A 15,671-nucleotide genomic window follows, 5' to 3' on the forward strand; every position below is an offset into this window, starting at 1 on the left:
ACCTCCCCAGAAATAGATATTTAACTCTTTGAACTCCAGTTTAAGTGTAGAATTTGTTTTGGCTCGCTCTTTCTTTTTAAGGTTCAAAGGGAAGAGGCGAGGAGTCCAGGGTCTCACCGCCCTCGCAGCCAATGAGAAGCCCGGGGGAGGAGCCTGTCCGGCTCTGGCTGCTGAGGGATTCGCCCCCACTGGATGCGGTGGAGTTTGAGCTTTGCTGCATCCATCACTGAAGAACAAAATAACTAGGGAAGACAGGCTGCAGAGCATGGGAGGCTGTGGGGTTTTCTGAAACGTTTGTCGGGCTTTTGGCGAAGCATGAGCTTTTAAAAGGAATTCTTTTTAAAGAGACCCATTTGTGTAGCTGGAAAAGATGATACACATGCTAAATGCATCAGCCTATCGGGTGAAATGGACCAGATCCGGGGCTGCTAAAAGGGCTGCCTGCCTGGTGGCTGCGGCATACGCTCTGAAAACCCTCTATCCCATCATTGGCAAGCGTTTAAAGCAGTCTGGCCACAGGAAGACGAAAGCAGCAGCTTGCCCGCCTGCAGAGAACAGAGAAATACTGCATTGCACAGAGATTGTCTGTAAGAAGCCTGCACCGGGACTGAATGCAGATTTTTTCAAACAGCTACTAGAACTTCGGAAAATCCTCTTTCCAAAACTTGTGACCACGGAAACGGGGTGGCTCTGCCTCCACTCAGTGACTCTAATCTCAAGAACATTTCTGTCTATCTATGTGGCTGGTCTGGATGGGAAAATCGTGAAAAGCATCGTGGAAAAGAAGCCCCGGAGTTTCGTCATCAAATTAATCAAGTGGCTTATGATTGCCATTCCTGCCACCTTTGTCAACAGCGCAATCAGGTACCTGGAGTGTAAGCTGGCTTTGGCCTTCAGAACTCGCTTAGTAGATCATGCCTATGAAACCTATTTTGCCAACCAGACTTATTATAAGGTGATAAATATGGACGGGCGGCTAGCAAACCCAGACCAGTCTCTTACTGAAGACATCATGATGTTCTCGCAGTCTGTGGCTCACTTGTATTCCAACCTTACCAAACCTATTCTAGACGTAATCCTAACCTCCTATACACTCATCCGGACGGCCACATCCCGAGGAGCAAGCCCCACAGGGCCCACGCTGTTAGCAGGACTCGTAGTCTATGCCACTGCTAAAGTGCTGAAAGCTTGCTCGCCCAAATTTGGTACCCTGGTGGCTGAAGAAGCTCACAGGAAAGGCTATTTGCGGTATGTTCACTCCAGAATCATAGCCAATGTGGAAGAAATTGCCTTCTACAGAGGACATAAGGTAAGACAGTCATGAAAGCAACGGGTGAAACATGAGACCGTTCAAGCAGCCACTGCACCGCTAGATACCATCTGTTGTCCTGTTGACAGACCCACTTTCTGAGCATTTTAGAGTCCTCTCGTAGCTAGATTGTGCTAAAATACAAACTTCATTGGTCCTTTAAATCACCAGCCATTAGGGAATTAGTGTAAACTTTTCTGAAGTTCCGTGAGAATAAAATTTCCATACGTTTTAAAGTGTTCTCCCTAGCCTCTGTTACTCAAATATGAATGAAATGAATGACCTCAAAGGCGTTTTCTTAAAACTTAAATACTAAGTTGGTGAGTGGTTCTGCACATTGTGAAGAAAATGCATGCTTGGGAACTAAGTAAACCTCTTTGGACTGAGATGAAGATATTCCGGTAGTACTCTCTGTTGTTCTTTTGTGTCCAGGAGAGGGGAACTGCTCTCAAAGAGAAAACAGTTTGGACACTTTTGCAAAACTGATCAATGAGAGAGTGCGGATTAAATGCAGAGGCGGTGTGTGTAATGAAATGGCATTTTCTTTAGGTTAGTTCATGCTGAGCACATAATTTTGACAGAGACAATTACATTTTGCCTAGTAGAGAACTAAAAAACTAAGATTAGAGAGGACGGGAGTAGGAAGAAGCATTAGGGTACTGTTTTTAAATTCCATGGATCTTCAACAGTAAGATAATTAGCCCAGTTATGTACAATGTACAATTTTGGTGTGTTACAGTTGCTTCAGAATGTTGAGTATGATATAAATTGGGGGGGGGGGCACATCTGAAATCTTAATGCTAATGGTTTGGCAATATATATTGAAGTGTTTATAGTTATATTTTAATTACCAAGCAGAATGATGTTTCTTATAGAACATCAAGAATTAGCACTGTTTCTTTTTCAATAGTAGGAACAACCCAAAGAAAAATTCTAAACTGATTTAGGAGCTCTAGTCTTACTTGAAATTGGCCTTGTGTATTATGTACTCATTTGTTATTTCTGAATCATTGAACCTGATATAAAGAAGGTTTTTTAAATCCTCCTCGATTACAAAACAAAATCTGGAAAATTGAGCTAATTCAAAGGTGTCTAACTATACATGTTTTGTATGTTTTTAGTGTTATCAAGAATGAATGGCCTTAACAATACTCCAATCTTCATAGAACATTATTTAACATCTTAAAATTTTAAAATTACAATTATAAGTCTTTCTGTCTCTGTTTTCTCTCTTTCTGCCTACCTCTCTTCCCCCCCCCCACATGCTCTGAACTATTGGAAATAGTACCTAAGGCCTTATTATGATAGCAACATGCAAGTGTTCTAACACTGAGCTATGACCCATCATACTCATGTGTATTTCAATCAATATTATATTCATTCTATAACATGTTTTCATAATACTACATTATGAGTAATGATAATATCTAGTTACATTTATTGGTTGTGTAAATGTCTCAACAGTGGCTATACTAAATAAAGCAAACTAATATATCTATATCATTAGAGAAATCTTTAAGCAATTACAGTGCTTATTTCCATAGCTCATGCTGGATTTAATTCTTATCTTTTTCCCTTTTTAGGTAGAAATGAAGCAACTGCAGAAAAGTTACAAGGCTTTAGCTTATCAGATGAACCTTATTTTATCCAAGCGTTTATGGTACATCATGATAGAACAGTTCTTGATGAAGTATGTGTGGAGCAGCTGTGGACTAATTATGGTGGCTATACCTATTATCACTGCAACAGGCTTTGCAGATGGTGGTAATAACATTCATGCTTAATCTTAAATAGACACTCAACAGTGTTTCTCTGAGATGCCATTGCATGTTACATGTATTTCTGTGTAGACAGCCATTATCTGTAGTTATCTGTACTCAGAAACTGTGGTAGTTTTTAGCGTTCAAAAATGGGACCATGAGTACAAAAGAAGCAACAGGTGGCTCAAAGGACCTTGCCAAGGAGGTCTCCTGACATAGTGTTTCTGGAAGTCTACCTGTAGCAGTTTTAACTACATTGTTCAATGACATTTTGGTTTACATTTAACCACAAGACAAATCAATATCTTCAGAAAGGGTATGACACGAGCACACCTCATGTTTTCTTCTTAACATCCTATGGGTTAAGCATACAAATTTTCTATAACTACATTTATCCTGACTTGTGATTTGAAAGCTGGTTGGCTACTTTAGACAATCAGGAATGTTGTTTTGGGGTGCATGTAGGTGTCCTGGAGTGAGTTCTCCTCTAGTAATGCAGACACTTTTCCTAAGGCATGATTTGGTGATGTTTCGTGGGTGAGAGTTACCAAGCTGCAGTTAGCTAATTCTACCTTATACCTGTCTCTACAGTTCTTACCACCTTTTTGTGTTGTTGTTGTTGTTGTTGTTGTTGTTGTTGTTGTTGTTTTGGTATAACTGTGAAAGAGAAGGGCAAGAAGAACAATGTTGCCATGTTCTTTCTGTGTGAGAGTTTGAGTCTTTACTGGTAGGAATGAAGGGATCACAATTAGAGTCCAGCCTCCATAGGTTCACATTCAAGAATTCAGCCAAGAACAAAGCAAAAATAGGAGTGTAAAGCAGATATAGAGAGAACCTGTCCATAATTAACACATACATTTTTTTCCCTAAAGAATCCAGTGTAATGACTGTTTCCACAGCCTCTGTATTTGATGAAGTGTTGCAAATAATCTGGAGAGATTTAAAGAACACAAGATGATGTAAACCTTGTAATCACTACAGCACCTTCTTTAAGCTATTTGGCATAGGTAGATCTCAGACTCTTCAGGGTCTGAGCCAGCCTCCTTATTCCCCACAGATACCAAAAGATGGCTTTAATTGACGAAGAAAGATATTTTTCTGTTCCCCCAAAATCAAATATCCCTTTTCTCTTTAGAACCACTTGATCAGAATTGTGCCTTTTGAGGGGTGAGACTAAAGCAGACTTTCAAGAGAAATGGAGTTTGATTTCACACTTAGCCCCCATGAGTCCTGCTGAGACCCTCTTAGTCACGTCAAACTCTCCAGGCTTTGAGTGCTTCTTGTGGAAAAATGAATCAGGAAAGGCTACTTCAGAGTGGTTTGTGGGAATGTAGCACAGAAATGCTTATGAAGTACATAGCTATTGCACCTGATGTGTGATAGTGAGTGCTGGAAAACAAACATGTAAGAGAATTTGTATTATTTTACAGGTGTTTATGTAGAGTTAGGTCTTAATGGCTATTGTTTAAAGTGAGGTAATAATAAAAACAAATGAAAATCTATATGTTTAATTTTTAAAGTTGCTTCAATAGTTTAAACCATTTTTATTTAAAAATTGTCAAATTTGAGTCATTACTAAGCTAAATATGGTCATTTCAGTGACTGTGAGTTGTCAGTCCTAAACACATAATGAATTTACTCCACCAGTAAGCTGCCAAATAGGGAAGGGAAATGGAATTTTATCTGTTTTTATGTGTTCAAATTTACCAAGAAATCACTTTAAATTTCTAATGTAAAAGGTATTCTTGGTAATAGTATTCAAGACATAATCCTTTTGTAAAGAAATAACTACTTTCCCAAAGAGTGAAAGAGAGGACACTGAAAAACATACACCCTTAAGACTGGTTTTGCTAAGAAATTTGGAAAAACATAAATGAAAAAGTTTTTCTTAAACTAATTAACATTCATCAAAAGGTTTATAGTAAATGTGCATTAAAGATAGTCCCATTAAAGAGCAATGCCATTAGCAGTGTTTGGTCTTATTAGTGCAATCCACACCGAATAGAAAAAAAATGCAGCTATTAATGGTACAAATTAACCCCACTGAGGCTAGTAAGAAGTAAACATGTAGGCCACGAAGCTAACTAGCTCACTTGCCAAGAGCTAATGAGATGTCTAAAATTAATCCCTACAAATACTAAGAGTACGAGCTGAAAAAAAAAATGTTATGCTGAAGTTATAAGTGAAACAAAGTATCATGTAAAGCACATTCCAGAAAAGGACGACTTAAGACCCTCACAGAAGAGAAATGGACCCTCCTGCAGAATGATATTTGAGACTGTTTCCAAGTCTATAGAACTCAAGGTTGCTATATGCATTCATATATGCTCATGCTCCTTAATATATTTGACTCCCAGTGAAAATACCATTCCATTCAGTGGAAATATTTTTTTTTATGATACTGATATCACTTTCAGATTGAAGGCCTAGAAATTTTATGTCACAGTCTTTAATCCAGTCTTAAATTTTAAGTCCGGCCATGGTGATGTAAGCCTTTTTTACTCCAGCACTCTGGAGGCAGAAGCAGGTGGATTTCTGTGAGTTCTGAGCCTTCTTGGATCTACAAAGTGAGTTTCAGAACAGCTAGGGCTACATAGAAAGATCCCTTCTCTCTCTCTCTCTGTGTGTGTGTGTATATATATATATATATATATATATATATATATATATATATATATAATGACTTAGTTGTCTCTTGTGTTACAGATGAAATAATTGCTTGATATTATACATTTCAAGGCATAAGAAAGTGTGGGACAAATGGGTGAATCGATGCCTAGAGACACAGCCCAGTGAGTATGAGCACCTGCTGCTCTTACAGGGAACTAGAGTTCAGTTCCCAGCCTCCCTATTCAGCGGTTCACAGGTGTTTGTAACTCTAGTTTCAGGATATGTAACATCCTTTGTTGGCCTGCATGGGCAGCGTCTCGCCTCATATGCATATACCCTTCTATTCCCCCCACAGACACATACACAATTAAAAATTTAAAATAAAAATTTTAAAGTATGAAACAGAGTAGGAATATGGAAAAGAGAATGAGTAAGATAGATGAAGAAAGGGGTATGGAGTGGGAAGAGAAAGAGAAGGGGGAACCTTGGCCTGATGTAATAGTTAACCAAGCTTTGGGAACACTACATAAACTTATAGGCCTTAGTTTTCTTAACTGTGTGGATAATATGTATCATTCAGAGTTGCTGTGAAGTTGTAATGCACTGGTGTGCCTTGAGACAATCCTTGGGCAGGAGTGAAAGGTCGAGTGGCCCATTCTTGTTAGCATGTACCACATTCCCAGCCTGTGGGCTCTGGAGTTAAAGTGCTTGGGCTGAAATGGAGGCAGTTCTGCTTACAAGTGACTCTGAGAACTGCTTTTTTTGTGCTTCAAGTTCTTGATATCCAAACTAGGGGAACTTAGCAGGATTGTCATAAAGACTGATACAAAACTTAATACAGTGCCTGCTCATAGAAAATAATTAATGGATATTTGCTGATATCATTATTGCTGTCGAAAGGGAGCAAAGATTTGAAAGTGAGTAGGGAGTCAAAAATAAGACTGTTTTAGGGCACTGGTTTTCAATCTGTGGGTCATGACCCTTTTGGGAGTCGAATGACCCTTTCACAGGGGTCTCGTATCGGATATCCTGCATATCTGATATATACATTGTGAATCAAAACAGTACCAAAATTACAGTAGTAGCAACAAAAAATAATTTTATGGTTGGAGGGGTCACCACAACATGAACAACTGTATTTAAAAGGTCACAGCATTGGGAAGGTAGAGAACTACTGGGTTAGGAGAAAGAACCTGTATAATTTTTGTCATCAGGAGAAAAAGAAAATCAAAACTGTCATAGCTCTACCAGGCCACCCTTTTTCAATGTCGAGTGGACGTTCATAGTAAGGATAGGGTATTTTTATGTAAAACAGAATTGGTTCTAGAACATGCTGTTTCCCCCTTCAGAAGAGGGCCTCGGGGCCTGTAATCTAAACCTCCTGGATTGTCTAACTCACACCGGTAGTTACCTGGAACGCTAGGGATGGGGGAATACCGTGACTCCCGCTCTACTGCCTTCCCTCCTGCACAGCTCACCACGCTGAAACTTGCTCTGCAAGCTGACAGTGTGAACTGATGTGCCAGCCTCGGAAATGGAAACATCCTAGTTTTAAGTTATTCTTCCGCTTATTATTTTAAGGCTGCATATCGCCTTTCTTTGTCCTGAGAGAAAGTGATTAGAGGAAAACTTGTTAGCAGTGACTTTGCTCTTCACTAAAGAAACAAATGTGCTGAGACATAAAGTAGGTGAGCATTTCAGGCCGTGGATTCATATCTCTGAACCTAAGGGACCTGGCCTTATCAGAGAAATAATGCTACTGTCACCCGCTTCCATGGTAGCTGCCAAAGAGCAAGCTGGCTTAAAAGTTACACACTGTGGGGAAAATATTTATCTTGCTGTTAAAAGCATGAAGAAAACTCAGAAGGCATTAATCTGCCAATGCAATACGGGAGCTTTGATTCCATATCAACCACAGGTCCATCTGCACAAATGGTCTTTGTTCTTGACAGAGGTTGTCAGTGAAAGGTCAAACCCCTTTTAACCCACATTCATAAAACCCAGCTATCAGTTGAGACAGTGAGCCAGATGGTCAGAATCCAAGCTTTGTCTTAGTTTTAGGCCACAGAGGGATTCACTGTTTTGGTAGCTGGCTGAGAATCCCATGGGATTTTTCTTGTGGTTATCTACGACTCATTATGCATTTTAAATGTATTTTCAAAATACCTAGAGCCGGGTGTGTCATGTGCACCTATAATCCTAGTACTAGGGGCTGGAGCTGGAGGATCACAGTTTAAAGACCAGGCCAGTTTGGACTACATAGTGAGAAGAAATCAAATGTGTACATCCCAAAGGACTGACAGAGCAGGACATGTTAGCGATTCAGCCGAACTACAGGATGGAAAATGTTTGAGAAAGGAGGAAAATATCAAAATGATTAGAGCTGGCCCTGTTCAAATTCCTGTTGTTTTTTGTTTTTTGTTTTTTGTTTTTTGTTTTTTTTAAAAAAAAAAAAACATACCATATTTGTTTTTGTATATTTGTTAGTAGGTTGCTGTAAGGGTATGGGCATGTAGTGTCTATAAATGTTTATAAGGCCCTGTGCATGTGTGCACATGGGTGCTGTGTGTGAAGACCAGAAGGCAATGTCAGGCATATCTTGAGATATCTCTCCACCTTTATTTTCATGTTTATTTACTTTTAATTTTTAAAATAGTATTTTCATTATTTAAAAGTGTCATTGTGCACACATGCATTTACTACTGTGTGTGTTTCTGTGTATGTAGAAATACAGGCAATTATGTATGTGGAGGTCAGAAGACAGCTCTTGGGAGTTGTTGTCTCCTACCGTGCAGGATCTGGGGACCAGAGTCTGGAATTAGGCTTGGTGGCAAGTGAATTTACCTACTGCAAAATCTCACCAGAACTCCACCCCATCTTTTCTTTTAAGCCTGGAGCTCACTGATTTCTCCTGGCTGGCCAGTGAGCTCCAGGACCCTCCTGTTCTTCTAGTGCTAAGGTGACCACCATGCCCAGGTCTTTAAAAGAGCATGGGGACAGGGAATCCAAACGCAGGTCATGCCTACGCGGAAGCACTTTGCTGTCCCAGCTCCCTCTATTTAGTGCTTTTCTTGAGGATGTCAGGAGAGTTTATTACACAGCTGGAATAGTAACCAAAGAAGTTGGACAGGGGAAGGCTGAAAGGAGGCAGAATGGAAACAACCCAATGCCTGTAGAATCAGTCGTGCTAACTCTTGGTCCAAACCAGTAATGCAAAAGGGAGCTTCTGACAAAACCTAATACACATATGGTATTTGTTACATATAACAACGATAATAACAATGAACTTTGTTTCTAGGAGATTGCCGATAGTTATGAAACATTGTTATTTTAGCCATAAGTTATTGGTATAAAATAAGACAGTACTTGGGGAAAGAAAACTCAGTAGTTTTGGGATTTTGTCTTAGATCTAGAAGACGGTCCAAAGCAAGCTATGGTGAGTGACCGGACAGAGGCCTTTACCACCGCCCGGAATTTACTAGCCTCTGGAGCTGATGCTATCGAAAGGATTATGTCTTCATACAAAGAGGTATTTGAATTTCTTGCAAATTTCCTTAAAATATGAAAGGATCTGAAAATAAAGTTAAGTGTAAATTATAAAATATGCATAGCACTTTAAGAACAGTTTTTTTTTCCTCCCTCTCTCTACTCAAAACTATCAAGAGGATAATTGAGGCCAAGGGAAGCAACTCTGAAGTGAGGTGTTCTGTTATTCCTGTTTACAAGCATGATTTTACTGCTTTTAAAGGAAGAGAGAAAAAAATAGGCTCTTGTCTGGCCTGTAGCGCCCAGGCTTAATTTACATTCACAGTACATCATCTGCAAATCACGTGAGCTCCTCAAGCTTATCTGTCTGGATCCCCACTTCCCCACCCCTGTTTCCTTACTTATAAATTGGGGTAATGACAGCAATGATTTTGTATGCTATAAAAAGTTCATAATGTGGGGTACTATGTCAACACATTTCAACACCCAATACATGTTAGTTAATAATACCCGCTTTATATCTTGCAAACTTTGCTCATCCTCCACTGATGAAGTCTGCCATCTTTGAAGCATGTGCGTGGGCTTCTTTGTCTCTGCCACTTTACTACAGTGTGGCTCTTTCCCCTGTGCCTTACCCTGAGCTCTCTGATAACCATCACATTCATCTTTCTAGTCCTAGTATCCATTCCAATACTTAAGTATGTGGCTAATAAGTGTTTTTTAAAAGAATGTTTAAAAAAAAGAGCTTTAGCTATTACTAGATTGAGATCAAAATGACATTTCAATTCAGATATTGCTAAAGTTTCTTTTAACTAATCTTGTAGATGATAAAGCGAAATGAATTGCTTGAGTACCCTTGTAAATTTATCTTTAACAGATGGAGTATGATACAACTTCAAGGTTTCTGAGTTTCTTACAGAGATGATCTACTGAACTGAATTTTCTTTTCACCATAGAGCCAATGGTTCTATACCATTGGCTTAAACTGTGCAATTTAAAAAATTGAAACAGTAATTTTAATAATCTGGAGATACATATTTCGAGATAGTCTTTTTTCCATGTAGTTCATTTTATTATTAAACAGTAAATATTTGTTTTTAAAATTAAATGACACAAACTTACCCATCTCACATTAAAATGGGCTAAGTCACAGAAGGGCCATCATTTAACTATTCTAGATTATCTTCAATGGTAAATGAGTTTGTTTGTCATTATCTTGACCTTGTATGCTTTGAATTTAAAAATGTTCACTTCTTAAATGCCCTGTGCCCTTGTGACAGGAAAAGAAATCACTGTGTCTCTTATACTAGCTCCAGGGGAGCAAGCCTCCTTTATATTCAGGATTCTATATTGTACAAACAACCCCTGGTGTGTGCCAAAGCATTTTTGTCTTCTGGAATACTCTCAGATTAGCGTCCATCCTAATCTGTTTACCTAATCTGTTTATCCTGCTTCTTTTGAATTTATCTGTAATTTTCGTTTTTTTTTTTTTTTTTTTCTATGCTAATATTTACATTTGCCCAAAGGGCTGCTTGGTTTCTGTGAACCTGACACAAAGCTGGACAAATCTAGAAAGAGGAAAACTTAATTGAAACAATGTCTCCGATAAGATTGGGCTGCAGACAAGTCTGTGGGCTCCTGTATTGGTTAATAACAGATGTGGGAAGGCATGACCCATTGTGGGGGACTAGTGTCATCTGCCCGTCCTCAGCAGGAGGTCCTTAGTTGTATAAGAAAGCAGGCTACGCAAGCCATGGGAGCAAGCCTGTGGGTAGCATTCCTTCATGGCCTCTGCTTCAGTTCCTACCTGCAGGTTCTTGCCTTGACTTCCTTCCCTGACTTCCTTCAGTGACAATGCGTGACCTGGAAGTTGTAAGATAAAATAAACCCTCTCCTCACCAGGTTGCTTTTAGTCATGGCATTTTACCACAGCAGTAGAAATCCTAACTAGCACAACCCAAGTTTCTTTTAAATCCATGTTTTGTTAAACCATCTCTCTCTTTGCCTGTACTTAAGAATGTGAGACTTTCTTTAAGAAGTCGAGCCATCCTTTAGATAGTTATAACATTAAAATACATCAACAAATGGTCAAATTACAGCACTCTCTTCAGGAGAAGAAGGCCTGTGACACTGACACCTATCATTATTGCTTAAGATTTTTACTCATGAAGGTCTCAACCAACTGCCAGCATCGCCGTGCTAATCTATATATGACGGTTAGAAGACATCTTTTGTGACATGCATACTTATCGGTGTCAGTTTCCCAGTTCTTTTGTTGAGACAAATGATATGGAGAAGATGAGTTACCTTTCACCGCCCCCTGAAAGCAAGCTGTTCTGGCATAATTGAAAAACAGCAGGAGCTTGACCCACATGGACATCTGGCAGAACCAGAGCAAAGGGTCTTTCTGTGGAGCTCTGTGGACTAAAGCAGAATCTTATTTCATCTTCTTTCATAATCTTATGTAGAAAAAAAAATCATGTATTTACAGTCTTCCTTGAGCGTTTAAATCATATTTGGCTTGAAAATAATCTGGACTGTGGTTCTGGCTGACCTTAAGAAGGTCCTGATGCCTCTCACGGGGCTCCCTTTCACAATGTGTGTGTCCCTCTAGCACCAGTACTCCTTGGCTCAGACGGGAACTTTGGCAACATTTGGCTTAGAAACATTCATTTATAAATAGGAAAAAGTACTCTGCTGTTTAGGATGTTCACATGCACACATGCTTAAACACTCATGCTTGTTGATGCTGCTTCCTTTTGGGAAAAAAAAAATGCTTTGGGTTATGTTTGCAGATAGAACATATGGCTGAATGAATCGTTTGCTTTTTAAAATTTTAGCTAGTAAATAGAATTAGAGCTAATGCCATTGTTCTGTTTCAAATTCTCTGAATATATACGTGTCTTTATGGAGGAATGAGTCCAGGGCTTCAATTAATCTAGACAAGTGCTCTACCATTAGGGTAGATACTCAGCCTGATAATCTATTTTAAATAGGAGAAAAAGGGAAAGGGATGGTAATGGTAAATGGAGGCTTTTAACCCAGGCAGGGATTAACGGGGATTGGAAAGCAGGGCAGGCACACCTCTGTCACTATGAGGTAAGCCAGAGCTGCAGAGCAAGACTCCGACCATTTTATTTAAGTGGACCAAATCACAAATTTGACTAAAAGACCCCTATGACTCATTAATATCATGAAAGCTTATCATTTCATTTTGAACACTGAGGTAAATCAATATTTTGTTTTGTTTTGTTTTGCAACTCAAATGGCAGCTGTGCTGTTGTCTTCTCCCTTTATTGTCCTTAATAAGCCCCTTGCCTCTGTTTCAGTAGTCAAATGTATTGGGGTTTTTTTGTTTGTTTGTTTTTATCATATATAATAATGTAGAATTGTTAACAACAAATCAAGAAGTTTATTGTAGGCTTTGATTTTTTTAGTTTATATATTACACAATTTTATAGAGTTGTCTATCATGACAATATTAACTTCTTTCTTATATGTTGATTTTAGATCACTGAACTAGCAGGCTATACTGCTAGAGTATACAATATGTTCTGGGTTTTTGATGAGGTAAAAAGAGGCATTTATAGGAGAAATGCCACTCAGGAGCCTGAAAATCACAAACAGAGTGGAGGTAACATGGAACCACCCCTGAGTGACACCCTGGAGATCAGAGGTAATAAACTGCAGAGGTTTTGTTTGTTTTGTTTTACATTTTCCTTACACTTTAATATCATCTTATGAAAAGAACTAAATGTTTCTTCTTTAGAAAACAGCTTTTCCTAGTTATAAGAAATTAGTATTTAAATGACAAACATTATTTAAACAGCAGTCTCCAATGTTAGTGTTGCAGTTGACGATGACAAATAGTGCACTAATAAGAAAATATGACATTTATAGTCAGGAAAATATGTTAGCATTGTATTTGGAGACAGCACATATGGCTGGATGAATTATCTGCTTTGAAAATTTGATCTAGTAAATAGAATCACTGTTAGGGCCATATGTTTTTCTTTTTTCATTTTTCTGTTTTTCTAAATGTTTATTCTGTGTTGAAATATATCACTTCTTAATTCCTTTTTTTGGAACAGTGTATTTTTTTTCTTATAGGAAATAGGGGAACAGAATAACTCTGAATTGTGTAACTAAGTTACATTTGATATAGTCTAAGTCTGCTGGGATAAAGATACTGATATTTGATTATAAAATTATTTTTTATCAGAAAGGCCTTCTAAATAGATTAAAAATATAAATAGTATTAAATTGACTTCAAGTCTATTTAATTTTTTCCCGTGACTTACTGCTGTGAACTATCTTTATAATTGAGTTTGCCCATTCTGTAGTATTATCCTTCAAGTTGATTAGAAGCAACTTGTGTGCAGACAGTCCTGAGGAGACCTGATAGGCTGGGGTCAGAGGGAAGGGGGGGAGGACCTCCCCTATCCGTAGACTGGGGAGGGGCATGGGAGGAGAAGAGGGAGGGAGGGTGGGACTGGGAGGGGATGAGGATGGGGGCTACAGCTGGGATACAAGGTGAATCAATTGTGATAAATAAAAAAATAAATAAAATTTAAAAAAGAAGTAACTTATGATAGCCTCTGTAACTTCCACTATTCCTTGATTATAGGAACAGTTGTTGATGTGAATCATGGAATCATTTGTGAAAATGTTCCCATAATTACACCAGCGGGAGAAGTGGTGGCTTCCAGGCTGAACTTCAAAGTAAGATGATATTCAAGAATCTTCTGATTGTTGGCCTCACACTAATAGAAAACAACTCAGAATTCATGTACCTTATGTTAAATTCTTGGAGAGGAGCATGTGGAAAAGGGGAAATCAAAAAGGTATGCACAGTGGCTCAGTTGTGGAAGCAGTATCTTCCTCAAAAAGCAGAGAGAAAAGAAAACTTTGATTTCTGCTGCTTTAGTGCCTGGTTGAAAATCAAATTACAGATCAATGAGAGGCGATCAAGGTAGCTCTGGAGAACAAGAAGAAATCTCAGAAATTAATATCTGGAAATGAATTTTAGCTTTTAAAAAACTTTTTAAGAAATCTATAAGACTATACTTTCACATACTTTCTGAAATATTACCTTTTCCTAAAGGTCATTATCAAATTCAAATTTACTAATATGTGTTTTCTAATTTTGATTTTGACCTTAAATAATCAGAAGATTCGTTGATTCAACTTGAGCTTTCAGTTCTGTTGAAAATTATTTAATATCCTATATTTTAATTACAAAACTAATAAATACAAAAACACTGTGTAAGCCCAAGGCCCTGTGAAATTTAAACATATAATTTAGACTAGGTATAAGATAGCAAACATGTTATATTAGTTACTTATGTCATTGTGTTCTTACACTGGTAACTTATAAAAAAGTTTTTAGTTTATTTGAGATTGAGCTGCTTCACTGCTTGGGGCCTGAGGTATAGTTGGACATCTGCCAGGAAATGTAGAAATGAGGGTCCTTACTGAAAGCAAGGTAGCAAGTAGAAAAAGAGAATACATAAAGGTCAGGCCCAGGGACACAGTCTCGCTGACCTTCTTCCTCCAGGTGGGAATCAAGTCCAAGGCTTCCCACCACCTTCCAAAATGAACTGGAATTGGAGACTTACTGATCAACACATGGTCCCATAAAAGACATTTCTGATTCAAACCATATCAACTATAATAAAGGCATTTGAGCCACGTTTAAACAAAGGCATGATCAGACCTCATAATCAAATTAGGAACATCGTAATACAAATGACTTTAAAATAGATCTTAGCCTAAGCTTCATTATTCGAGATATATTTGCAATTGAACAGAGTTACTGGAAGTTGAAAGGAGAGGATGAGATGCTTGGAACACAGGGAAATCCTGTTAATAAATTAAAGAGAAATTGTTTGGTCGGGATTTATTGTTTGTTATAAACCCATAGAAAGGTCTTATTATTAGGCTCTGGCATGAGTACCAATTAGCTACTCATTGCAAATATGTAATATTTTATTTTCTATTGATAGTTTAGCATATTAGCTGAGGATGCTGCTGAGTGTGTAGAGTGATTGCCTGGCGTGCAAAGGCCTTCAGTTCAATCCTCACTCTGGAAAACAAAGGAACAAAACTGTGTTTTTGTTGTTGCATTGGTCAGTTTTGGTAATAGAATACTGATTCTTGTTGCCTTAATTTTTCAATAGATAGACGTCAAAGGTTGAATATTGCTGTCTTTTAACCATGTCACTGTAGAACCATAATACTTCAAAGAAAAACTCAGAGCTCAGTCTCTTGTGTAAAATAAACAATAATCTAGTGGAAGACTCATACAGATATTTAAGATGCTATGAAGATGCACATTGTTATAATATACTATTTGCTATTATTTTTGCCTTAGGAACTTGTATTTTAATTCTAATATCCCTAGAATTGGATAAAAACTTGTGTTTCTTCAGTATTGATTGGAAAATACACACCTGTTGAGGAAAATAATTTTTATCCTTTTGTTGGTCTTCAAAATTAAAATTATG

The 15,671-nt window shown here is 38.1% G+C and overlaps 1 protein-coding gene across 2 annotated transcripts in view; it reads left to right on the forward strand.

Moving 5' to 3' along the window:
- The first annotated feature begins 264 nt into the window (after window positions 1–264).
- Window positions 265–15,671, forward strand: part of Abcd2 (ATP binding cassette subfamily D member 2) — a 41,745-nt gene continuing 26,338 nt past the window's right edge. The window contains exons 1-5 of one of the 2 annotated variants that reach the window (XM_055627248.1): window positions 265–1,309; window positions 2,893–3,073; window positions 9,087–9,208; window positions 12,676–12,841; window positions 13,793–13,887. In XM_055627248.1, coding sequence (XP_055483223.1) covers window positions 371–1,309; window positions 2,893–3,073; window positions 9,087–9,208; window positions 12,676–12,841; window positions 13,793–13,887 — 1,503 coding nt within the window. In that variant the 5' untranslated portion in view covers window positions 265–370. The remainder of the gene's footprint in view (window positions 1,310–2,892; window positions 3,074–9,086; window positions 9,209–12,675; window positions 12,842–13,792; window positions 13,888–15,671) is intronic. The other variant, XM_055627249.1, reaches the window with a different exon arrangement.

The sequence above is a fragment of the Psammomys obesus genome, unplaced genomic scaffold, assembly GCF_907164565.1.
Source record: "Psammomys obesus unplaced genomic scaffold, mPsaObe1.curated_primary_1811, whole genome shotgun sequence".
NCBI lineage: Eukaryota > Metazoa > Chordata > Mammalia > Rodentia > Muridae > Psammomys > Psammomys obesus.